Source organism: Lonchura striata, chromosome 8, assembly GCF_050655825.1.
Source record: "Lonchura striata isolate lonStrDom1 chromosome 8, ASM5065582v1, whole genome shotgun sequence".
NCBI classification, from domain to species: domain Eukaryota; kingdom Metazoa; phylum Chordata; class Aves; order Passeriformes; family Estrildidae; genus Lonchura; species Lonchura striata.
Genome location: NC_140710.1, coordinates 6,281,440 through 6,307,549, shown reverse-complemented (window position 1 = coordinate 6,307,549; position 26,110 = coordinate 6,281,440). Strand labels below are relative to the sequence as shown.

General features: G+C 43.5%; 1 protein-coding gene across 2 annotated transcripts; it reads right to left on the bottom strand.

The window, feature by feature from the left end:
* Positions 1-342: 342 nt before the first annotated feature.
* Positions 343-25,902, bottom strand: NRDC (nardilysin convertase). Of its 2 annotated transcripts, none has more exons than XM_021529254.3 (31): positions 25,544-25,902; positions 21,241-21,544; positions 20,970-21,051; positions 20,378-20,531; positions 18,628-18,701; positions 17,110-17,205; positions 16,045-16,167; positions 14,610-14,667; positions 13,606-13,679; positions 13,344-13,413; positions 12,907-12,984; positions 12,351-12,471; positions 12,214-12,272; positions 11,563-11,617; positions 10,295-10,399; positions 9,907-10,030; positions 9,326-9,412; positions 8,614-8,733; positions 7,841-7,892; positions 6,633-6,783; positions 5,497-5,624; positions 5,032-5,194; positions 4,327-4,358; positions 3,910-4,048; positions 3,458-3,505; positions 3,101-3,153; positions 2,414-2,497; positions 1,492-1,582; positions 1,090-1,206; positions 776-865; positions 343-550 (listed from the first exon to the last, which is right to left on the bottom strand). In XM_021529254.3, exons 1-31 carry the CDS (start codon positions 25,885-25,887, stop codon positions 362-364), a joined length of 3,465 nt encoding a protein of 1,154 aa, XP_021384929.3. In that variant the 5' UTR covers positions 25,888-25,902; the 3' UTR covers positions 343-361. The 2 variants fall into 2 exon arrangements, with proteins under 2 accessions (XP_021384929.3, XP_085442385.1); XM_085586259.1 differs by lacking the exon at positions 25,544-25,902 and adding an exon at positions 24,192-25,338.
* Positions 25,903-26,110: the final 208 nt, after the last annotated feature.

Genomic DNA, 26,110 nt, shown 5'->3' with positions numbered 1-26,110 from the left:
CTTCCCACCCACTGTCACTGCTCTGGGATGCTGCAGATCCTTTCCTGAGGAGCTGTCACTGCTGTTGAGCTGCTGCAGCACTGCAGGGATGGTACAAGCCAGGCTGAACACAAAGGCAAGCTCCAGATAGCTGGACAGGAGAACGTGGCACCTTGGGGAAGTCAGGGCTGTGTCTCTTCTTAATGAACTTGGAAAGGTGATGAGAGGTTGGCTGGAAACTTGAGGAAAGCTTCCTCAGTGTCTGAATGGGCATCTGCATCCCAGCTACCACTACAGCTCTGGTTTAATAAAAATAGGTTTGTGATGTTGATGTTGCAGAAAGCACCTGTATTACACAGCAGGGCAGGGCAAGGTATCAGTTTTATTTCAATATTTTGTGGTAAGGGAGAACATTCAGCGTTGATGTGTAGGCTTTGATGTCCTTGATGGAAGTAATGTCACGCATCACAGAGGGGGGCAATAAAACAAGATGAGGTATTTCACCAGATGAGTTCTGTCCTGAGACAGCTGTCACCTCTGAGTCCCCTTCATGCTTTCCATATCCAATCACCTGGAAAAAAGGTACCAGAAGAGAAATTGTGATCTCATTCAGTGTTTCTCTGCCTTGACAATTAACTTGATACTAAAATGCAATTCTAACAAGAACACTACTTGTAAATGAAAAAAAATATGGATAACCACAGTAAAAGTTACATCACAGATCTCTCCCTCTCTCTCCTCATCCCTACCACACCCTGCTTACTGAAGGTGGCAGCAAGAGCTGACAGACACTCACATGTACACTGAGCACTTTCCTCTGGTCGCTTCTGTGAGCCTGGAACCAGTTGACCAGGTCTGCTTGTGTAATAGACTTGAGAGCTTCAATCTGAAACCCACAGGAAGGAGATTTTAGCAACACAGTGGCAATTCAAATAATTTTAAACAAAAATATTTCCTCTGTAACCTCTACTCCATTGGATAAAAGAACTTTTTTAAAATAACATGTAATTTTAGACCCAGTGTGTTACTAGTAGCATAAACCCCATTTATGCTTTTGAAGCTGCTGCAACAGCAGTGTGGATTTGTGTCCCACAGCTGCAGAACACCCACCTCCCGTGCCAGCCTGTCAAACAGGTACTGCTGGGTCACCACTTCATTCCAGTTCCTGTCCACTTCTTCCCCAAGGTGGGAGTCATCACATTCTTTCAGTTTTATCAAAGCTGTTACCTGCATGGGAAAAAGACAATTAGTTTTAATGGGTTTAAAACTACCTTAATTTGCCATCACAGTCACTGCAGTTGAAAGAAAAGCTGAATTACATGAGTGAGGACCTTGCTCTTTGAGCTTAACTACAAATGGCCAGAGAATGGATGCATAGAGAACAACAGCAGAACAGAGCAAGAGGCAGGTTTCAAAAGGTGAGGCCTTTGTCCAGAAAACCTCAGAAGATCACCACATAGCTGTAACTGAATCATGCAGTTCAAAGAAGAGCTTTTCAAGATGAAGTTTTACCTGGGTGCTAAAAGCCTCTTCAGTTAAATCCTTGATTTTCTCTTCAAAGCAAGAAAGAAACTCCTCTATCTTCCTGTCAACCAATTCAGAACTAAAAGAGAAACAAATAATTAAATTAGGCAGGAAAACAAAAAAAACCAAAAAAATCCACAAAACAACATTAAGGGGTAAAGTAGCAGCCCCCATATGATGAAGAAGTGACAGGCTCATTTCTGTCATCCCCTGAAAACTCATCTGAGAGCACCTGGTGGTCAGTTTTTGCAGTGCTCTCATTTTCAGCTGTACACAGGGATTTCAGGTGCCCAGGCACCCCAGGAGCCACTGCTGTGATGCTGCTCTGGTGTCCCCAGCTGCAGCCCTGAGCCCTGCAGAGTTAGGGGCTACAGGTTGGGACTGAAAGAAAATGTGATGTGATGGATCCAGAGGTTTCTGACACATTGAAACCCTCACTGATGACACAGACCTCAGTAGTGGAAGTGTCCAAATGTAAAAATTAGAGGCAGGCAGCACTGTGCTAATTGAGCTTTCACTGACACAGTGTTATTTTAAGTGGCACATTTTCCAAATAACCCTTCAGCTCTGGCAGATCAAATGCTTGTAGTTCAAAGGCCCAGGTTTGAACAAAACCAAAACAGTGCTGTGCCTGCTGAGCATGAGCCACAAGAACAGTTAGATAGATATTCTTAGTCTTGAGATTACTTTTCACTATTCAAGTCAGGACCACTGCAGTTTTTAACAAGCCTAATGCTACTGTTTTATTCAGGTGTTGGTTTTGAATCAGGATACTGTGACTCTCAGCAGTGTCCCTTCTGACATCCCCTTGAATTAAAAAATCCCTCTGTGGCCTGAAACAGGAGGGAGCTCTTAACTGGGAGCAGGTGACTCCCACAGCCAGGGAAAACTTACCCCACAGAGCACTTACTTGTATTTAGTTGCCTGGGTTGCCACTGTGACTGAGAAGCCAAGAATCCCAGAAGTGTTTCTGCAGGTGGGATACACGTGGTAGCTTAAAAGAAAAAAAAGACACAAGCACAACATTTACAGGACATGCTGCAAGTTAAAGTAGTGTTGGTACTTTAGACAGAAAAATCTGAGATCTAAATTTGCAATAATCTTATTTTCTTTATTTTCTGCATTGCTGCTTTTTGGTGTTTTCTCAGCTTTAGGAAATCCTTTTAAACTCGGAAGTGTTTGTATTTGGGTTCCTGCAAACTCATCTAAGCAGAGTGAGAGACCCAGAGCTGTGAAAAGCCTGCTCCAGTTTCCTGAGGTAGCAGGGTTCCTCTGAGGGAGGCTGCTCAGCACCAGAGCTGTGTGAAAACAGCCCTGGGGAAGGGGGGACTGAGTGTGGAAGTGCAAGGAACAACTTTATGCTGAATAATTCCAAGGTAACACACTGGTAATAGATGCAATTGTTACAGAAGTCAAAAGCAACTTGGCTTGCACCTTGTATTGATGGGTGCTTTTGGTTTTGAAGTGTTGATGTTGCTGTTTCCATTACAGTAACTGAGGATTAGCCACTGTGCAGGAAGGATTCCCAGAGTAAAACCACCAGAGAACAATCAAAGCAGGAGTGTAGGTGCAGGAGAATTCCTGCCAGTGAACTCACCCAAGGGTCTGCTTGGTCCTCAGGAAGTCGAAGCAAGGCTCCTCCATGTGCATCTGAAACAGCACAAAGGTACAGCAGAGGTGACACTGCCCTGCAGCCCCTCAGGGGCTCCACACAGAGCACGGGGACACTGAAGTGCCCCTGGCCAGCCACAACCACTGCGTTAAGAGGGCTCAGTGGGTTGGGAGCTGCAGGAAGAGTCTCCTGTAGTGTCCCTCTTGCTGCAGCATTTGGGGACACCCACCAAGCATTTCAGCCAGGGGCAGCAAGAGAACACACTGGGGCCAGTCAGCCTCGGGTCCAAGCAGTGTTCAGGGAGACACTGTGCTGAGTTAGGAGACACAAACACAAACTTACCACAAGCAGCTCCATCAGGGTGTATTCCCTCAGGTTCCTGGCACCTGACTGGAAAGAAAATGAGTTTAATGTGATCCCTCAGGCCAAGGTGACTTGTGCCACACACCATAGCCTGGACTGCAGCACTGAGGGACAATTCACAGCAGGGACAGATGAGAAGTTTTGGTTTTCCCTGAGGGGACAGGCCCAGCCCAGCACCCAAGATCAGACCTGGGGACACAAGGAAGCCACCACAGCACTAAGCCAGCTCCCAGCACCAGTCCAGGAAGGGAAGGTGATGGTTTCAGGGAACCCCCCACCAACAGGGAATTCCACTTGGGTTCAGCCTTGGGGCACAGGGCCTGTGCTCACATGAGGTGTCTGTGTCCCCTCTGTGACATCCCTGTGCAGAGCCTGTTTGAAGGAGGAGTGGTGGCAGAGGGACCAGGCCAGCAGAGCCCCAGCAGAGGTACCTGGTAGTAGACTGTCACCTCGGAGTTGGCGTCGCCCTTGTTGAGAGTTTTCACCTTACAGAGCAGGTGGGTGTTTGGCAAATCCACCACCCGGAACTGCACAGGGCAGGGATGGGCCAGGGGAGCAAAGTGGAGCTTCCTGGGGAGCACAAACAGCACAGCTTCAAACACCTGCTCACACCTTGGCCAAAACCAGAGCAACACCCAGCTATTCACACACTTGGTCTGATGTTATTTTCCCCTTCCCCAAACCAGAACTACGTCTGCTTAAACTGCCACCATCAAAGCCACCTCCTGCAAACACCACAGGGAAGAAGGGAATTTCTCAGCACTCCCACTCTTGACTCCATCTTCCAGAAAAGAATCTTGATTATAGCTTCCATATAATAAGCAATTAAAGATTCGAGAGATACTCACTGAACAACGTAATTCAGGAAATCTTTTGCTTCCTAGGGAAGAAAGCCAAGACATCAGATTTATTTAGAAGAGAATTATTACCCCAATTACAGCCACACACCCCAGGGCAGCATTTGAGAGACTGAGCCCCAAGCAAAGAACAGCTGAGCTGTCCTGCTCCCTGCATCCTCACACTGTCCCCAGTCCCTCCAGCCTCCTCTGCACCACACTGCAGAGTCTGCACACTGCTTTTTGCACTGTAATGTCTCCAGAAGGAGAAGGCACAAGCCAAAGAAATAGTACCAGTTATCCTTACTCCATTTGTTTGGCACTCTGTGAGGTTTAACCAAACCATGCAGGCAGCCAAATTTCCAGGATAAACGTGCTCTGAGGGAAGCCTCCTCCTGTGGCACCACTGTGGGAATTTCTCCATATCAAATGTATCAATACACCAAACAGTATAAAAAATGGTGGCAACAGGAGAAATAGATTACAGATATCCACTACATTTTTTCCTATCAGCAGATTAAATCCAAATTCCTGGAAATTTCTGTTCAAACTGATAACTGGCGAGTGCCATTGGCTTATCCCCACGAGCACTTCTGAGGTGCTGGAGGTGAAGCTGCCCAGTACCCACGAGACTCCAGGCTGCCAGAACAGAGGCAGCATCAGAGTTCAGGGTGCTAAAGGCCAGTGTGAGCACTGGTACTGCCAGGCTGCACTCACCCTGCTGGTGAAGTTCCCTTGCACGAGCCCCTCCACGAAGAGCTGGGACTTGAAGGCGGTGACGAAGGCGGAGAGGGCCTCGATGGAGAGCCCCTTCATCAGCGTCTGGTACTTGTCGATCATGGACCAGCGGCCGTGCTCCAGGATCAGCAGCCGCACGTCCCTGGAACACCAGCACAGCACCTCAGCAGCTGCTGCCTGCCAGGGATGCCTCTCCTGGCTGCAGACAGGGACAGGCTCCCAGGAGCCCTGGCTGACCGTGCCCTCCCCACTGCTGGCTCCAGTCACTGCCGGACAGCGGCTCCCGGGCTGTCGGGTCCGGCCACGCGTCTGACCCGCTGCTGCAGAGCTGCTGGGGCTCCCCAGCTGTGAGCAAAGCCTGGAACAAGCCCTGGGAGCACAGAGCAGGGATCCCTCAGCTCCTCAGCTCAGCCTCAGCTTCTGCTGCCCTCCCCCAGAACTCACTTGGCCAGAGTCTCAGGTTTAATGAGGATGTTGTAATAAGTTTTCTTCAGCTGTTCGGTTATCATTTCAAAAACTGCTGGAGTAAAGCTGAAGTCAGACAAGTAATCAATGATGAGCTGAAATAGAAGCTGTAAAGAGAACAGTTTAAAGGTTGGGGGTTTTGTTGGTTTAGTTTAATGCTATACAATAATAATAAATTATCATTAATAAAATAATCATCACTGAGACATGGAGCATTACTAAAGCACATTCCTCCATTGTGCCATATGTTCTTCACTAAACAATTCTAACCCAAATGACCCTTTCAGAAGGGCAGTGTTTTTACACAGTGAATAAGCTCAATATCCCAAATCAATAGGAGTTTCCATATTCTATTGAAACAAATCTAGCCTGGAACCCCCAACATTTCTGTATACAGTAATCCATTTTTTCCTTTTACCAGCACAATGACATCACACCAGAGGCATCATTCAGGATTAAAAAAGAGAATATTCAGACCCTGCTGCTTGCATATTTGGCTTTTTTCCATTAAAACTCCTATTACTAAGTCTGGTAGGTGATTAATGGTCTTAAAGCTCCAGCAAAGCTCTTGCAATGGAAGCTGGTGGTTGTCTCCTCTCCACTGTGTGCCTGCCAGGTCTGACATGGCCGGCATTTAGGGATCCCCCAATTCTCTCAGCAAGACAACACAGAAAATCTGCACCCAAAATGAGCATGTTCAGAAGCTGGATCTCCAAAGTCAAATTGAAACCAAAATCTCTTTTCAGATACCCTTCCCCAGACATCATGCAAATGGCACAGCTTGGAGATGGAAAGGCTCCAATTCTCTTTATGGCCATGGGAGACACAAAGCCCTTTTCATAGGAAAAGCTGTTAAAATTTTAATGGAGATACAGTTATTACTTAAAAGGAAGATTTAAGTCAGCCCGAAGTCAATAATTTGAGCTTGTGTAAGTTCACACAATTCCATCTTTATACATGTAAGCACAAGAAAGAGCAGCACATTTGCTGCATTACCCTGCCAGAGACCAATTCTTCTATTTAAAGCACCTCATCCAACCATTCAAAGCTCCAGAAAAGCACACACACTGCAGAGCTGCAGGCACAAAAGCAGTGAGGGGAGGAGCAGAACTTACAGGTAGTTTGTGATTGAATCCTTTCACTCTGATGATCAGGCCATACTCTCCAGCCACCAGCTTGTACTCCAGCTGAGCCACATCTGCTTCGTAAGCTGGTTCCCCCAGGTTGTGGGAAAGGATGTTTACAAATGTATCAAACAGCACTATGCTGGAGGAAAAAAAGGATGGACTAAATATGAAAGTTAAGCCCCATGAGCTTGATAGTAAATGCAGTTCAATTCCAACAGAAACTGAATGTGTAACCTGAGATTCAAAAATAAGTTTTTCAAAAACTTATTAGAAATAGAGAATGCAGGTTTCCCTTTGTGCAAAAAGCACATGACACTACTTAAAAATTATCTGGACATTCAGTTATTCCTTGCAATGTGAAAGATTCCAACTTCACAAGATTTAAGATTACTTCAAGGTAAGAATGCACATTTTAACAAGACAGTGCTCAAAACATGGAAAAAATCACAGCAAATTAAATTATTATACTTTGTGTAAAGGTGTGGGGAACACATAGACTCAGTTATGCTCAATACTTGAGTAATGAGATGATTATTTATCTACCAAGGTAAAAAAAAAATAATAAGCTAGAGCAAAGCAGGCTATACAACCTGGAAATTGCACTCCCTGGCTTCAGGTTTTTGTTATTGTCTGGATTCCAATTCAAAGATTAAACTAACACACCTCATGAAAACAGATTTAAAAAGCCTTTCCCAAAACATGATTTGTGCAGGTCTTGGCAGCCTTACGACAGCAGCACTGTGACACTGGGTACAAGTGGCCATGGCAGCCTGAGGCAAGCCAAGTGCAGCAGACCCAGAACTGCACACAGAGCTGCTCTGCCTGACCCACAGTTGGTTTCTCAAGGCACCTGCAGCCTCTCCTCCTGCTGCAAGGCTCCCAGGATGCTGGGACATGCTCAGGACACGACTGTGCACTGCTCTTTTCAGGAGCAGCTCCTTCTCTGAGCACTGCTGCTGTTACATGCCCTGGAGAATACCACACCATGAACTCCTGACACATCTGTTGGCTACAGGCAGGACCTGCTGCAGAGCCACCATCACCAAACTGCAGATAAAACCCCAAGGAAGGTGGAAGGATGTGAGAAAACAACACCTTATTCTATTCCTGCTTAAAATGAAAGTGTCTTCCCATTTTTCACTAGGTATGGTAATTTAGTTACTCTGCAAGGTAAGCATAAACAAGACAATCCTCACTTCTCTGCGGACTGCTGTATCAATGGAGAGATCAGATGGAATCGAACATAACCTGGGGAGGAAAAGGAAATTTCAATGAGCAATTGTACAGAAATTGACAACTTTCTGAACTCAGATGTATTTCCATCAAGTTGCTCTTTGGTGAAAATTCGAGTTTAATGAAAATGTAACACTTTTTTTCTTATTTTAAGTAATCATTAAATGTCTTCTCCTTCTTACTCCAAAAATCATCCCTTTGAACTCCAAATAGTAGAAAACAAAGCTGTGCTTTGCAGAATACTCCCATGGCATGACCACCATAAATAGAGAAAGAAAACTTCAAGGAATATCTATTTAAGAGACACTAAAAACTGTGACATTCTGCTTGAAAGCAGCAATGTATTTTACACCCTTGTCTCTGATCCAGGCTGTATTTTTATCTTCCTGTAGAAGAGACTATGTCCCTTCTAATTAATGTGCTCCTTCCTTCTCAAGCCCTTGTCTCAGCAGCATATTCTGTCTGCCCAATCCTGTCCTCACACAGACTGTTCAAAAGTCAGTAAATTTCAGTGATTCCACTTTTCAACCTGAGGTTTCAGCAGGGTGTCTTTGTTGCCTTAGCTCACCTCCTTCTCTTTTATTGTAGCTAATAAACATATCAGAAGGACCATGGAAGAGCTGACAGCAAGCACTTCAGTTTAAATGGTGAACACTACCACAGGTTATTTGCCTTCAAATAAATTCCAGCTGGTAAAAACAGGGTCTTGCTATTCAGAAAGCCCTCAGGCATTTACCTTTTGGGATTTTGAATTTATCATCCTTCCTGTACCAGAGACAGCCTTGTTGTGTGCTGAGTGTTTTGACTGGATATTCTGTCTCGGGGCAGTCAGCAACTTTCAAAGCAAAGTCAGTGGCTAGCAAAGAGAAAAATCACACCAAAACCACATGTCAGTGTGTTTCACAGACACAATCAGGCTACATTCATCTAAGTCTTCAAAAGTATCAAAAAATACACGTTTCCCCTCCAGTTTTCTAAATTATTTGTTACAGTACTTTCCTGGACCCAAAGAACATCTCCTTTTGACTTCCACACCAGAACAGTGGCTGAAGCAGAGCAGAAGTGGTGGCATCACATTCCACCCAGGATACAAGTCCTGGCTTTCATTTCATTTGCTTTTGGCAACAAAGCCAGATGGTATTTAGATGCTTTCAGAAACAGGAGGATTAAGCAAATAAAATTCTCTTCTAAGGTGTCTGGAGCTCTGTATTAACTGTCACTGACTGTGAGGCCTGCTCTGTTATATCATCTGTAATTTTATATACCTTAAAATAACTCAGTTCTTAAGCTTATAAATAAAAGAAGAGTAAATAAAATCCAGCTGAACAGAATGCTCATGTTTTTTTAATTTGCAAAACCAGTTGATACCAGTTTAGGTTGTTTCTAAACCACAGCAAAATCTCAAATAAATCACTGGGGAAGATTTCACTCATGCCCAGGTGTCTTACCTATGTATTTGTTTTCCTCTGGAAGGTGCAAATCTGGATTTAACTCAAAGTCACTGTCCCATAAATCACTCCAGTACTTGTCAATATCTGTTAAAAACCATGAAATGCATTAGTTCAACAGGAAGGGAAGGCCATCCTACTTCCAGACATGTTTTCCCAATCTCCAGAAAGATCTGCAGTATCACAGGAGTTTCTTAACATCACCCCATTCCTCAGGATTCTTCCTAAATCCCTTCCTACAAAAAAATCTTCTGGAGCAGGACTGAAGCAGGCCTATTAAAAAGCAAACCAAGTCTGCCTCAGTAACCCAGTTCCCCCTACACCCTGTGCTGGTGCTCCTTCCCCTGAATGGCAGCCAAGTGGAGCTCACTGGGACCTCTGCCTCCCAAAGGAGCTGCAGGACTGGGAATCCACTGGCACCAAACAAACAGCAGGTTTGGGTGGCACAGAGACTAATGGTGAGCTCAGTAAAGCACTGAGGATTCATCTCCCTGTTTCCATGCACTTGTATTTGGTGTTGTCACCCTTTCACTCCCTCTAATGCAGGAATCAGACATTCTCAGCTCTTGCTGCTGTTTTACCTTCCATGCTGTACTGAGTCCCAAACCACTTCTCCTTGAGGTGACACTGGCCTTCGTTGGCAGCAGACAACAAAACCAGGTTGGCTCTCTGAGGGCTGAGCTGGTTCAGGGCATCAGCAATGATCTACAAGTTCCAGACAATATTTCAGTTTAAATGCAGCCCTGACTGCCTGAGCCAGCAAAGATTTCTCAGTTGGAATGTAGGAAGAACAAGACATAACAAGCTTACAAAACAGATCTGCTTTCTGAACACAAGCATTTCAATTAATACAAAACCTGTGCCTGCATTATGTTTAATTACAAATGCTTGTACACATGCCTGTATTACACAGTATGCACATGTTTTCCTTGCATCAAAACATATAATCAGAGTTCAAAGAACATTTACCTCCGGCTTGTATTCAAACAAGAGCTGGTCTCCTGTCAGAAAATCTTCCTTCTGAAACAACTGCATGTTCTCACAAAGATTTTCCACATAGTCAACTGGATCTGTCTGCAAGCAAAGAAATAAAGCTATTTGTCACATAATTAGAAACCCAAGATATCAATTTTCTGCTCTGAGAAGAGCCTGACTAGTCAGATACATTGAGCATGTGTTGGATGCTGTGCTTGTTACGGCATTTCATTTCAGTTATTAAATTAAATATATTTCATAACCATATCTAATATTCAGCCTCCTCTGAGAATCCTGACACATCATCTTTGTAGAAGAAACTTTGATTATGCAGTTTACAGTCATGGAATCTACTAAGTTAAAGACCCAGCAGAATGCACTCCTTGCCTCCGGGGGACACAAGCAGAGCCCTGCAACAATTCAAGATTTAAAGTGACCTGGAAAGCACAAGGCAGGGAACTGCTGCTGCTGCATGGGTACTTCTGGCTCTGCTCCTTTCTCCTGCTCCCTGCCATGGTGTGCAGGGGGAGGAGGGGGAGGTTCTCCTGTTCCCCTTTCAGCAGGGGAAGGCTGCCTTGAGGACCAGGCTGCTCAGCTTCTTGCTAAGTGCTTTTGGGCTGTTTGCACCAGCCAGCACAGGACTGTACAGATTCTGGGTCAGACAGAGAGCACAGTACACCTGGAAAGAGCCGAGTGTGGCACATCTGTGTCTTGTACATGTAGTGGGAAACATGCCCAAGGATTTCTTAAGACACCAAACATCTGAGGAAACATTAAACCTCTCCTGGGCGGCCCCTAACCATTCATGCCAAGCCCTGCCTCTGAGACCATCACTCCTAGCACAGCTCCCTCCACCAAGCAGAAAACTGGGGTGCCATGCCTAAGTCATTCTTCTGTCCCTGGGATTCACAACCCTGTCACAAAAGCACACACAAATCTATGTTCCTGCTGATTTCAGTGCCATTCAAAGAAAAAAAACAAGTTACCTAGTAAAAAAACAGAACATGGCTAAACGTAGTAGGAGTAAGAAAGTCTAAACTGAAAGAGTCTACCTAGCAGGTAAGGAATGAAAAATCTACATTAAATTCTGCTAGGGAAAAATCTCAATATTTTTCTGCCTAGACTGCATCTCCTTTCAGCAAAATACAGCCTCATTAAGTGCACAATGTATTTCTTCTCAAATAGAACTTTAAAAATGTGTTTCAAAATTAAAAAGTAATTACTTTTCATGGTTTACCTATGTCAGAACAGTGAATAAATACCTGTTCCTGGTAGTGAAATTCATTAGCTTCAATCTTTTGTATTTCTTCCCATATTCTGCAAAGGAGGAAGAAGATAATAAAAGTGGACTTTCTCCATTATTCCACGTCATTTACCACGAATCTTAAAAAAGGAGCCTTCTAGGAAAGGCATCAATGGTGAGATCGATGATTCATTCAGGTACAAAACACAGAAGCCAATATTAAATGCACTTCCCAAAATGGCATTTCTCAGAACTGGCAGAAAGTTCCTCTATTTTCCAAAGAGAAAGAGAGTTAATTAAGAAGAGTCAAAATCTGATACCAATTTAAGATAAATTTAGGCTAACACCAGAACACCCAGTCCTGACTTCCACAGACCTGGTTCAACCAATTTATTTAAAATGAACACAGAACTGCACCTGACCTTTACACTAGTTCAGCTTACTAAACTGAAGGAATCACATCACACTAAGTGAAACTGAAAACACCAATAAATAAGCATAAGCATTTAGAAAAATTCTTTTTAAACTGACATGTTTTCCATACAGACAAGCTTTACTAGTGACTCCCTGTTTATGCTCCAGGAACTCAAAAAAAGTACAAACACTACAAATAACAGGATAAAAGAGAAGGACACCACCACAAATATCTGCTGGAGTGGCAAACACTTGCCTTTGATCTGGTCCCCTTCTCTGCAGCATCTTCACATACTGAAACACAACGTGGGCCACCTGCAGACAGAAAGGAACAAATTCATTTTTCCAGACATCAGGGAAACAGCAGGAAAAACAAGCTGTAGGACACCATACCTCATAGAAATGCTTGTAACCTTCATCAGTCAAAGTCACAGAAATGCTGAAGATGGAGTAAGTGGAGTTCTGTTCAAATCCTGTCTCTCCATTTCCTCCATACAATGCAAGGGCCCAAAACCTATGGAAGAGTGAAAGGTACTTATTAATTAATCCTTCCAGCTTTGGTTGAACTTAGTTAAAAGTAATATATTACAGTGTATCTTTGTTTCAGAGGCCTTCAATACATTTACCATTTACAGAAAGCTTTGCCAGTTTAAGGATGTGACCTTGGGATACAGAAAACTCAAGAAAAACAATGAAAAACCTAAGTAACCTTTTGGAGATCTCAAAGATCAGTCAGAGATACTGCTGATCCATGAATCACAGACAAAAAACCCATTTATTTCTTACTTGGTTTTATCATCACCTTACAGAATATCACTATAAAACACTGATACAAAAAGCAGGCTTGGCCTGCTTTTACATCTATAGAAAATATAAATACACAAAATAGAGTTTATCTGTATTTGAGTGAGATCAAAGCACTTAATAACCATGCTTAAAAACCACATACTTTTTCCTAAGGAAAGAAAGAACACTGCCTTTGCCTTCATGTCCCACCAGCCAGGAAATATAATGAAGAGGCTTCACCCTAAGAGAAAGTTTGGAGGAGATTAGATGCCAGGAGGTAACAAATTTCACAGAAAGAATCCAAATCACTGAGCTAATGACTAAAATATGCACTGTCTCTTTTTTCAGGGCAAGTTTTGCATCTTCAGGCAGAATTAAGATAATAAGCTGAAAGTGTGGGAGTTCAGAACACAATGACTGATCTGAGTCAGTGAGGAAAGGGAACTGTATCTGCAGCAGTTGAATTCATTTTTAAAATGTCCCCCTAGCTGAACCAAAGTAATCTGTTAGACAAGTAAATACGATTCTTTGGCTTATTGTGGAAGTCAATGAATTATTCACAGCATAAACCAGGTAGAAATAAAATGCAGCACAGTGTACCTGTAATACTGTTCTTGTGGGGGAAGTGCCCAAGTGATGGTCAATGAATGAACCTTCCTGATTGGAACAACTGGACACAAATAAATTGATTAATTATAAATATACATGACAAGACAGAGATAAGTAGTTTTACATAATGCAAAAAGAACAGTTAAAAGCTATTTTAAACCACACAGAATTAGTCTACAAAGTATCTGGATCATCCAGAGAAAATTTCTTTCAGTATTCAGGTATTTAAAACATTGAAATCCATTTCACTTACCTCTGTAAAGCTTGTGAAACTCTGGTGTGTCAAAAGGCTGAGTCAGATGGCCAAAGCTGGGTTTGGGTAAACCACTTAAAAGCAAAATGGAAGTGTGGTATTACTGGCAGGGGTTCAAGGTCAAAGGCATCAGGACTGAGTTTTACAGGGCACCAGAGAGCCTGGGAAGGGCCCTTTTGTAAGGGTGCAGCCCAGCATCCCCCCAGCCCCAGGGAGGTACCCTGGGAGGCAGCCTGCCCACACAACTGAGCAATTACCAAGATGTGGATACCACCCCAACACCTCCCCTTCCTTCTGTACACAAGAAGCACAAAACCTGCTTCTGAACAGTCAAGAACAGCAAACAACATCCTGAGTTCACACTGGCGCCAAGGAATGCTGATGGATTGTCTTGTGGGGCAGGAGGGATGAGGAGGGCTGTGGCCAGGACAGACAAGTGTGTCTCTGAATGGCATTAGGCTCTCACAAGAGCATTTCCAAGCACCACAGAAACAAACATCTTGCAAAAGGGAAAAAAATGCTTTTCAAGTTAGCAAAGCTTTTACAGAGCCCCCTTTTTAGAGGGCATATTGGAGTGAAACATTATAAAAAAGACTTATTTCTAACTCATTGCTACCCTAACAGTTAAATTCCAGATACAGTGTTAATTAATTCTGCTTCTAATTATTTTTGACACAAAACAAAGATAAGCAATGTGAAATGATAACCTAAGTTTGAATGACTTATCAAAGTCAAGGTATCAGCATATATTAAGCAAACATTGCTTCAAGTTAGCACCACACAGCTCACAGCCTAAATAATTGTTAAGCAGAAACAAAGCCTTCCTGGAACAATTAACAGTGGTCTTTAATTTAAAAAGTTGGCTTTTTTTTTTTTCCAGATAAGAATGTTAATTAACAAATGGTAATTTCCTTTGTTTCTCCAGTAAGAGGTTTTTTTAATGTCATTTTAAGAAGAGATAATTTTTTCATTTGCAATGTCTTTACGCATCAAATGAATCTTACTTATTTGGGATTTCAGAGAAGATTTCTGTCACCCACTTTTCCAATGTATCCAGTGTTTCTAAAAAAGAAAGAAGACCAACAGAAATGCAATTTCCTCAAGATCTAAGACAAGTTACCTTATCCCATCAGTTCAGTTATTTCAAAGATGCTGCAAGTCATTGTATTTGAAAACTGCAAAGTTCTAAATTATAAACTTCAAAGCTGATGGTTTGAGCCAATTCTTAACATTTGTTGAGCTGTATCTGTGGTCACAGCTCTGGGTGTGTGCAGGGTGATCAAATCCTAGGCTGATACAACTGGGATTTAAAGTTCAGTAATGTCTGGAGGGACTGAGAGAAGAAATTACTGTCTTAGGGATCTACAAAATCACCAGGACTTGCAACTCATTCCTTGACTCTCCAGATTACACACAGGAATTTTCCCCTCAAACGCAGCCCTGCAGTCCTAAGTATTCCCTCTCCTCATCCTCTTTTCTGAGGGAAATAAGTCACAAACCAGAAGGATTTTTAAAAAATAAACTTTGTTTCTTTAAGCAACCATTCTGAACTCCAAAAGTGATGTTGTATATGTAAACAACAGCAGTAAAAAGAGGCTGGATGGTGTAGAGGGAGGATTCACTGCTGAGTTTGTTTTAGAAGAGAAGGAAATACAAAATTGACCTGGCTGGCTATCAGTTACTACCATTTTTTCCCCAAACACCACAGAAAATATTACAATCCATCACTGGCTTAATGATTATTCGAGAGCCATTCAGCATCCTAAGTAGTTTACTATCCAGACCAAAATTAAAAGCAAAGGAGAAGAAAAGAAAAAATGCCTCTATTATTACCATCTTCATTTTAGAGATGGGAATTCTAATCAGTTTTAGCATTCAACAAAACTCCTCCCTAAACACAAACCTAACTTGAATAACTTCTGAGAAATGTGTTTCTTCTATTCTCAGCAGAAACAATCAATAGGTCTGCAGTTCTCCACTGAAATAAAATTCTAATCCATTTGTATAGAATTTTTCAAGCTATGGGGGAAAAAATAGAACCTCTACTCCTAGACAAACAAGACAACTGGGAGATTCAGTCTCAGTCTCCCCATTAGTTGCTAAAGAGTTTCACTGTTGATGGCATAGAAATCAGCAGCCTTTATTTAAATGGTTTGACTCTTCATTGCTACAAGATATTTCTGAAATGTTATCTTTGAGATTTTCCCTTCTGTGTTAATATGGAACCCATTCAAAAAGTTTCTCAAGAAGCAGCAGGATGACAATAAAACAGCCAAATTGCTCAGGCCTTGTTTCATTTGGAAACCAGGCTAAAATCTACATATAAATACCCTCTGCAGGACTGGACAAGCCACTAGACTGGCTTGGGATACAGCTGGGCTGGTTCCAAAAGCACCAACAGCAGCAATGAGGCTGTTTTTAAGGAGCAACTGATGTTACCTTTAGACTGGACAACCAAAGTCATGTAGTGAGCAGAGTAATGGCGCTGCCAGAATTCCCTCAGCCTGGTGTAGGTGTCAATATTTTTCATTTTCGGCTCATGCTTGAGTGTATCGGCATTACCTGCAAACATCAAAGGGGAGGCAGGGTTAGTTATCCACACAGTGTTTACAGCAGGAACACACACAGTGAGAATTCACTTTCCTCCCTAGGTCTAATCATGGTAAAGCACATTAAAAATGCCTAACAAAAATTTGGAGTGAAAGGAGTGTCATGTGAAACTGGGTATTTTCTGATTTCTGGTTCTTATCCAAAGGACAGCTGATATTTTTATGACAAGGAAGGTCAGAGTCCTCCTACATTATCACATCTCCCACAGGTTCCAGCTCACTGTGTGTTCCCAGCTACTCCCTCACCAATGGAACTTGCAGAACATTAGAGGGAAAAAGAGGAGTAAATATGAAGTTCCATGTACGTCACCACAGACATGTATGAAAACAAACTACACTTCAAAGCTAGAACTCAGCAATCACATTGCTATTTACACACTCAGCAGCACCCTGAGGGTGAGGGAGTGAGGACTGGATTGTCCAAGAGAAGGACAAGTCTCCATTCTGCTCCCCTCACATGACTGTGAAGGTCTAACTCCCAGAAGTTCAACAGTGAATTATTTACTTTGAAAAGCCTCCTTAGACATACAACTAGAAATAATTTATTTTTCCAGGAAATTATAATATAAAAAAAACATAAGCTTAAGCAAGATGGAGATGACTCAGAGAGCACCACCTTTGCGTTAAGAGGAAGTTCCATAATTATACACCTTGTGGACCCAGTTATAACATCAGCAAAAAGCAGTACCAAAAAGAAAAGTATCTTAAAAAGGAGACAGCTGCTTTTATTCCCAACCACTTTCCTGTAAAATGCATAATTCCTTGAACTCTTCTCAACAAGTTTAATGGTTGCTGTGATATGATAGCTCGTGTTAGTGCATCTAACCACTTAAACTTCTAAGTGGTTAAAAGCTTAAGTATCATTACCATTTTATAACAGAAATTCAGGACTCACCCCAAAAGAATTTCTTCATAGGATGTCCAGGCCTGGCAAGACTCCCAAATAACATCTCCTTTCTGTTTGCATCAGAGGGCCTTGCAAGCTGATACTCTGTTAATTATAAGAATTTGCAGTGGCATGCATCAAAGTTTGACATCATGTTCCCACAAAACAAAGCACAAATCCCAGCCAAACTGAAAAGAAGACATACCACATAGATGCAGTCTGGAATTTCTTTTGGTATATGAATCAAGTAGTGAAATAAGAAAGAAGACTTGCTAGTAGTAATGAATATAAGAGGAATGAATGAGGAAATGAGTAAGAGGAAAAATGTAGCTCATTGCTGAGAAGCAAAAAAAAGTGTTAAGAAGGAAAAGCATGTAAAGCACCAACTTGTCCTGTCTGAATGCTCTATGTAAGGTTCAATGGGAACAAATAGCCATGAATATTATACAGGATCAGGCCCTGCAGTAAGAGCCAGATAACAATTACAAACTGCTTCTACCATATGTCACACAGAACAAACCCTAGCCTAATAATGAAATAAGAAATTGAAGGGTGAGCAAGATAAGTTTCTAAAAATGCAGTTTTACAACCACTTTACACTAATCTAAATATGGGACTCTGCCAAAATCAATTCACCCTCCTGAAGTGCATTTTCCCATTCCTGTTTTGCTGGTAATAACAACCATGTACAGCAGAGCTGTAAACTAACACCTGTGGCTAGGCTCTCTTGCAGCCAGTGCAGCAAGTTGACACCATTTCCTGGGCAGCACATTACCACGGTGTCACTGCAAGGGAAGGACTGGTTCTGCACAACCAAGGTGTAAAATGGCTGAAGCTGTTGAAGAACCACACCTTAACTCAAAGGCAGGTCCTTGTTTACACTGACTTTTATCTAAATTCAAAGCTAAAATCACCTACTTTTCCTTGTCAGAAGACAGATAAAGAAAATTACTTGGAATAAATATTTGACCTAGTTGGGATATCTATTTTTTTCCTAAAACAGTGACATTTCAGAGACAGTCTTGGAGTATCCATCACATATAAGAAAATCAACACACCACTCGCTTCTGTGCCCGGTTTAATTTCCTTCTGGGAAGTGACTTTTTAGCTATTCAGGTGTTAGAATAAGGAGACAAGTAAAATCACCTCAACTTATTGTATTTACTCTGCACAGGACTGCAGAGAGCTCTGGGGCTGTGCTGGAGCTTAAAGACATTTTGCTCACATGCTCGTGTAACTGCCCTGCTAGTTACTGCCAAACCACTTCAGATTATTCATTTCCAATTAATGAAAATGCAAGGGTAAACTCTCACAGTGCTGGCACCACATCCAATCTTTCTTCCTCTAAAAGGCACTGATGTCTAACAGCCACAAAGCCTCAATTGAGGAGTTTAATCTCTCTGTTAAGTTACATGAAGTTGACTGAAGTGCATAGATGGGGAGTTAAACACAAACAATGAACAGTGTTACAAAGTAGGTTTTGTTTTAAGATGGGCTAAACATACAGGAAAAGATTCTCCTACTTACCACTGTCTACAGCCTCCACTTCTCGATCTATTGCATCCCTGATCATTAATGGGTGAATAAAGAATTGTGCCCACCTATGGAACAGAAAAATTCATATACTTTTCTTCAGTGTCTATTAAACTAGGGTAAAACCCTACTAATTAAATCCAACATCTACTATTTTTGTTTACAAAGTTGCTTGACTTACTACAAGCTATGTCATTCTTGACTATAATGTCTTAAAGAAAGACAAAAGCAAAGGGCAGGGCTTCCCAGCTCCAGAGTGGCACTGAATTGGTTGGATGCAGCAGGATATGGCACTAATGGGTGCAGGATTATTTGCCTTACATCTAAGAATGATCACACCAGATGAGACAAGGGTTCCACCTAATCTGGAATCTGGAGCTGATAGGGACCAGTATCAGATGCTTCAGAGGAAATCCCCAGTTGTTCCTCAGGAACAACAAGACCACAGGGGAAGTTTCTTCCTAACTCCAGGAAACAAACCATCATGAAACACAAGTTTCTATATCCATTACAATTTTATTATCTACTATAAAAGTCAGCATTGTGATCCAAATAAATTTCTTCTGTATCCTCAAGAGAGTAGAGCACTGGAAAGAGAGAGATCTGCTGTGCATGGAGACTTTGCAGAAGGCTGCCAGAGAATCCAATAGTTCTGTTCTGTTCGCTGAGGCTTTTTAATGAAAAACTGAACTGGCTGAAGCAAAAGGTTAAAAGCAATAAAAGGTTAAAAGTAATATATCCGTGATGGAGTTCTATGGCCAGAAGGCCCATTCCACTGAAGACAACTGAAAGGTGATGTATTTCCCTATCTTCAGATCCACAAGTGCTTCAATGAGCAGAATTCATCTTTAGCATTCATTTATCTGCTTTGTATGAGAAGCTGTCCTACAGAACTCCTAATTTGTTTTCCTCTGCAGTAAGCAAGATGTTCTGACAGTTTGCAATTATATTTTGATTCTTTCATACTTCCAAACATCTTAAAAAGCTGGATTAATCTGCAAATGGAAGCTGAAATTGGCCTAGTAAAGTAAAATTTAGGTTATACATGGAAAAATGTGCAAACATTTGCTCTCATGTCAAAGTAAATTTGCAGTGGAGCCTACTATCCTCCTGAGATATTTTATGGCATCAAAAATGTCCAGCTACACCCCTATGGATGAGAAATTCCTCTCACTAAAGGAAACCATGCCAACCAGTGGAGCTCTGTTGTTCCAAAAGCAGAAAACAGCAAGTTAAGCAGTTTCTGGCAAAAGAGATACTCAGCAGTGAATAATCTGCACCGGGATAAATGTCTCCTTTTGAGACACACACTGTACCATAACTTTGAGGCTGCCTGAAAAAACTAACAACAATTTAGAAAAAAACAGTAACTCTACCAGGACAGACATTTCAAAGCATGAGTCACTGGGATTCTGGGAGCACTTACTCTCTGATCAGTTGTCACATTGCATAACATTTCTCCTGTCATCAATGCTACCAGTTTAAGAGTGCCAAAACAATCAAAGAGCTGCATGTGTTAAGACTTAAACATGGGTCCTCTATAATCCCACAGCAAAAAAACCCAGCAACATACCCAAAGGGAAACAGCCCTTTCCTATATTCAGTATCACTGCTGTAGTGCAGGTAGCTATGTAAGTTCAGCAACAGCTTTGATCACCCCAAAATGAATTGGACAACTACACCCAAGCTCCTGAGGCACTTACAGACATTAATTAACGCCTAATCACCATTCATACAAAGTTACCTATCCAGGGCTTCTTTGAAGTACTTCCTCTGCACATCAAACTGGAACACTGTCCTCTCACAGTCCGTCGAGGCATTGTCACCGCCCCCGTGTTTCTTCAGGAATGCATCAAACCCGTTCTCATCTGGGTACTTCAAACTGCCCATAAAAACCACTGCAACAAAAAATCACAGTGCCAAAATGACATTAATCTGTTAATCCTGACTGCAGATATAGCAACCCCTCTGCTCACAGCTCACAGGCAGAGGAAATTACTGAATACCAACAGCCTGGGTGATCTGCCCAGTGACTGCTGTAGTTGGCCTCTGACAGTGCCCTCCCAGGGCACAGGTAACATAATTCCCCTCAATTTAATGGGTAACAACTAAAGGTTGATACAAGCTAATGCACACTTGGCAAAGTGTAAGAGACACCTTCTCCCATATTAAGAACTCCTTACTAAGTCAGTATTTGTATAAAATCACAAGCTTATGAAAATAAATGCTCAAATAGCCAAATTAGGAATTGATACTAAATACTTCAGAAATGCAGAGCTACATAGCACCCTTTTTGCACTGAAGCTGGAGAAGATGAAACAGGAGCAGATACATACTATGTTCCAGGAAGTGTGCTAATCCAGGCAGATCTTCAGGATCAGAGAAGCTGCCAACAGCAACACAGAGGGCTGCTGCAGACTAGAGAAAATACAACATTCTCAGTAAAAGCTGTTTCAAGAAACACTTCAGGAAAATGACAGAAGTACAAGATGAATCAACTGGGACAGGCACAATAAAAAGGTCACATCTGAACTCCTAATCACAAGGTTTCAGACTTCAAGAAAACTTCACTATGTATTTTTGCATCCTACAGCTTTAAGTACATACCTGCTTTTCTGAACAACCCCTCTTTCTTGTCTCTTCCTTTTCAGCCAGCTCTTCTAATTCACTGTCATCAGAATCATTGAAATCCTCATTATCTCCATCACTGTCCTCATTCTCATCCCCGTCATCACACTCATCATCTTCTCTGCCATCTTCGATCTCTGCTCCAGAGTCATCATATTCATCACTGCCCTCTTCAGAATCATCATCATTATCCTCCTCCTCTTCTGAAGATGTTGGGGCACCATCCAAGTAATTCAAATCCGAAATCAAAAGTGCACATAAGCCATTCTGCAATCTGATATACCTGAAAGAATAATTTTGTGCAATGAATAAGTTCGTTTCCCAAGTCTTAATTTTCAGAATTGCAAAAATTTCGTTATTTCCTGTAATACTTTGAGAGTGATTTCCTAATGAAAATCCATCGGTAGCCAAGACTGAGCAGTTTTACAGCAGGAAAAGTAAAACATTATTCTGGTATTCAACAGCTCTAGGAGTAAGAAGCAGTTCAGGGCAGTAGCAGAAGCCCTTCTCCCCATAAGGTCAAGCTCACTGATTTTGGCTTTTATTCTTCTCCTTGTGAAACATTTAAGCTATTAGCACTCAGAACAGGCAAACCTGAACTTCAATCATATTTTAGGCTTGTCAGGCTCTTGGAAAGAGGGATGATGGGACAGAATGAAGATCTTAGTTGTTGCTTCTAAGTAGGCCCCAGAGCATTTGATTTGATTTATTTTCATCAATAGTTTATAATAAATGGGGTCTGCAGATGTAGCAGCAAGTGTTAGAAAGGAGAGAGTTCCTCAGCAGGCTCTACAGAACCAGTCACAGGGAACTGCCTGGGCTCCTGTCAAGAAGCAATAAACAGTTCTGTATGTGTGTATATACATGCACAGAAGTTTTTAAACATGTGTGTGTGTGTGTATACATAAATAAAACCCCATAAGCCCTCTGTGCAGCACTCTTCTACAGCTTTTCACTCTGAGGACTGCAAGCACCAATGCTCTGTACTACAAGAGCCCTCATCAGTGTTCATTTACCATCAAATCTGGAACAGAGTCACAATTTGTCAAATTAACCACAGCATCCCTGCCAGGAGCTTGCACTGGCTAATACACCTGCAGCAGAAAGCAAGGAATGCTAGGTCCAGAAAATACTTCATCCTCCCTATGAACTAGTGTGATAGAGACCTGTGGTAACTGATCCAGCAGAAACACACTGAAAAAAAAAAAAAGCAAGCTAGAATAAAATAAACCCGTGGTCACATCCCATGCTCCCAGAAAAATCTGAGTTACAGAGCACAGAATCACAGAATAGTCTTTGTTGAAAGGGGCCTTTAGAGGTCATCTACTCCACCCCCTGACTTTGTACCAGGTCAGAACCTTGCAACGTGGATGCAGCTCTTAGACTATCAGTCTATGAAAAAAGCTAATGAATAAATGTCTGATAGTTGTGTTAAGGTTATGACTCATGACCAGTCACCACAGGGTAAGTCACAGAGCTTACTCTGGGCCAGGGCTTTGTGATCATGAACACACCCAGTTTCCTTGCTGCAAGACTGCTGAGCAGGACAAATCTGCCCTACCCACAAGCACAAGTCCATTTTGACTCATTCAAACTATAGCACACACTGTGTAACTTGCAGGGATGCTCTGATGAACTACTGCATGAGGCACAGAGAGTGCTGGAACATCTGTGAACAAAGTTAATCCTCCTGCATTCTGAGAGCATGTTTGTGAGCCATTCCCACCAGGCAGGTGTCCCACTGCACAGCTGCAGCACTCCTGAATGTCCAACTGCAGCACTCCTGAATGTCCAAAAACACACACTGCACACGTGGGTGCTTCAGCCTCTGGGCAGCTGAGAGCCAAAGCCCCAGACAGCACCTCCCAGCACAACCAGCACTTGTCTCCTCCACACACAACTCTGCCCTGCAGGTTAGCACAGCTCCTGGAGAACCCCGGGCCCCCAGCACTGGTGGAGAGCACAGAACAGAACGGGGCTGCTCCTCCCGAGGAACAACGTGCCACAAAGCTGCTCAGCCAGGTGTATCCAGCAGCTCCTGTTGATCCTTTGCACAGAGCCCCATTAAGCTAATGGAGCAGATTATACTAATTTTACATTGCTCATCTGGAGGCTGGTGGCTGTTGCACACAGGACAGAAAGCACCCAGCAGCAAGGACACGGCTGAACCACGGCTGCTGCTGTTGGAGGCGCTCGGATTTCACTCCAGCATGATTTAAACAGCTTAGGTTCTACAGAGAACAGGCACCACTGACACAGGTGTTCTTTACTTTTTCCATGTTTCAGTCCAATGGAAAAGGACAAATGTAACTAATATCCACTGGGATGCAAAATACAGTACAAAAAATGCAATGGCATAAGGTAGAAACAGAAGCGAGCACAGTCCAATTGCTTTTTTGAAGGACTATACAGCACTGAATGCAAGTAAGGCCAAATTATAAAATAAAATTAAAATTCTTAAAAATACTGCTAAAATCTCCTGAGTAAGTTTAACCAGGATTGCTGTCACACAAAGTTTTTCTTTGACAATTGTTTAGAAGTTAATATTGAAATACATATCAGTGCATGGTAAACACTGAGAGAAATGCTATAATTTCACAAATGACAAGACCATGAAATTCCATATATGAATAATGTAAATAAAACATACATTTTTGGTAAATATAACTACGCAGTTACAGCTCTAATGAGCAAACTTTTATCATGACAAATATTTTGTCCCAACAAACCCACTTCTGAAAATACATCCTGCAATCTACATCAGAGCTCCTTTGGTTTTGTGGATGTTATTTGAGAAGGTAAAAGAAGACATTTTCTATTAAGTTAAGACTGATGTCACCAGACATAGACACTAATGTCACTGTGATTGGGCTGCAGCACACATCACTGAAGTGTGAAGAGAGGAAAATATGTAAGCATCATCACATCACCTGCCAGGACACTCCCTCAGGAGGTTTGGGACATCACACCTGGACATCACACAGGTTCAGCGTGGCTTTGCTTCCAGACACTTCCATAAGGACAATGCCTGTGCTCTGTCAGGCTCACTTGACACACATGGTAATCAGTCTGAAAGGATGTAAGTCTGTGCTTCCAACTGAAAAAGTCTGTTAAGAATGGACAGTAGGAATTCTGAAATATCTGGTATTAGTTTATGCTATAAGCAAACACTCTCTCCAATTCTCACACGCAGAGAAGGTTCCTGAGCCTCAAAATAGATAGTGACAGCCTTCAATGGATTTCCCAAGCTTCATCCAGCAGTGTGCTGCTTCAGGCAGCCAAGGCAGGAGTTTTTGAATCTGAGAGCATCAGCAGCTGAGAGCAGGAGGACAAGCCTGCCACAAAGTAGCATGACTAAGAATGCCATCAGGAGAGGCAGGCAGAGATCCAGAGGAAGCAACAAGGAAGTAGGGCAAGAAGGGAGGGAGCAAGCTTCTCCCTGAGCCAATGGACACAGTCCTCTTCAGGCAGCCAGCAGGGAATCTCACTGTCAGCCAATGTCACTGCAAATCCAAACTTCAGTTCCAGGCTCAGGCAGCAGATTCTCCGCTGGCTGCACAGATTAGACATCATGAAAAGTAAAGATCAATTTTAAAAAACAGCTCTAACAAGGGCTGGATAATGTTCTGTCTTGGAAAAAAAACTGTCAGAGTGTCCTTTCAAGAACAGACTGCCTTACAGCATGCAACAAGCTCAACCTCGGCTGGAGTTCTCATCCGAGTCTCTTGCTGGGTCTGGGCCACGGATGCCGTGGGCTGTGCTCATGGAAGTTGATCTTTTTCATCACTTTTCAGGGTATTACTCAGAAATATTGAAATAAAAACACAAGCAAAATGGCAGCCTAAAAGCACTTTGCCTCAACTCACAGATATATTTGTGTTAACACTTAGAAGCTCATCTAAAACATGAAGAGTAACAGCTTTTAAGCCGGAATCTGCTCTGAAATCCTTAAACCGCATTTTGCACTGAACGCTTTGGAGAGGAGCTGCCCGGCCGAGGGCTGCGAACTAACGCTGGATTAGGCACCGCTGTGCCTGGAGAGCAGCCAGCGCCGGCCAGCCTGGCACAAGGGCCGATCCTCCCGCCCTGTGCCCGCACACACAGCGGGCAGCCACCCTCAGGGCGAGCAGACCCGCGGGCTCGCCAGCCTCCTTCCACCGCAGGCAGGACCCAACGGCCCCGGCCCGGCCTCCGCTCCCGGGGCCCCGGGCAGAGCCCGGCCCACCGCACCGGCCGGCCGGGCTGCCCCGGCGGCGGCTCGTCCTCCCGCACCCGCCCTCACCGGTACTGCTTGGGGTCGCTGGGCGACTTGACGATGTCGGGGTCACCGAGGTTGTGTTCGGGACCGGCCCCCCCGCGCTCTTCCTCCTCGTCCCCGTGAGGCGAGCGGCCCCCGGCGTCGCGGCCCCCCTCCGCGGCCTGCTGGCCCACCGCAAGCTCCGGGCTGCCGTAGCCGCAGGTCGCCTTGTTCCTGCCGGGCATTGCGGCGGTGCCGGCGCTCCACAGCGGCCGGACAACGGCCCGTCCCGGCCGGCAGCTCCCGGCCACGGCCCGCCCGCGGGGACCCCCGGCCACCGCAACCCGCCCGCTCCGAGCGAGGGCAGCCGCGAGACTGCGCATGCGCATGGCTGCGCACCGCTCCCATTGGGGGAGACGAGGCTGCGGCGTGAGAGGGTGGGGGAAACCATCGATGGGGGAGTGGAGAGGGGGATGCGGCCTCTTTCAAGAATCGGGCGGATAGGCAGAGAAATCAGAGGGGTGAGGAGAAGGCGGAAGTGAGGATCCAGATTGCGGGGACTGCTCCGTGCGCTGTCACGTTTCCATGAGTATGCGCGCCCGCCGCTGAGGT

Excerpts from the sequence above, each read along its gene's own strand:
- NRDC (XM_021529254.3), bottom strand. The coding sequence starts at position 25,887 with ATGCGCATGCGCAGTCTCGCGGCTGCCCTCGCTCGGAGCGGGCGGGTT. Across the intron at positions 12,985-13,343 it reads CCACAAGAACAGTATTACAG|GGTGAAGCCTCTTCATTATA; the intron begins GTACACTGTGCT and ends ACTTTCTCTTAG. Across the intron at positions 5,195-5,496 it reads AAACCTGAGACTCTGGCCAA|GGACGTGCGGCTGCTGATCC; the intron begins GTGAGTTCTGGG and ends CTGGTGTTCCAG.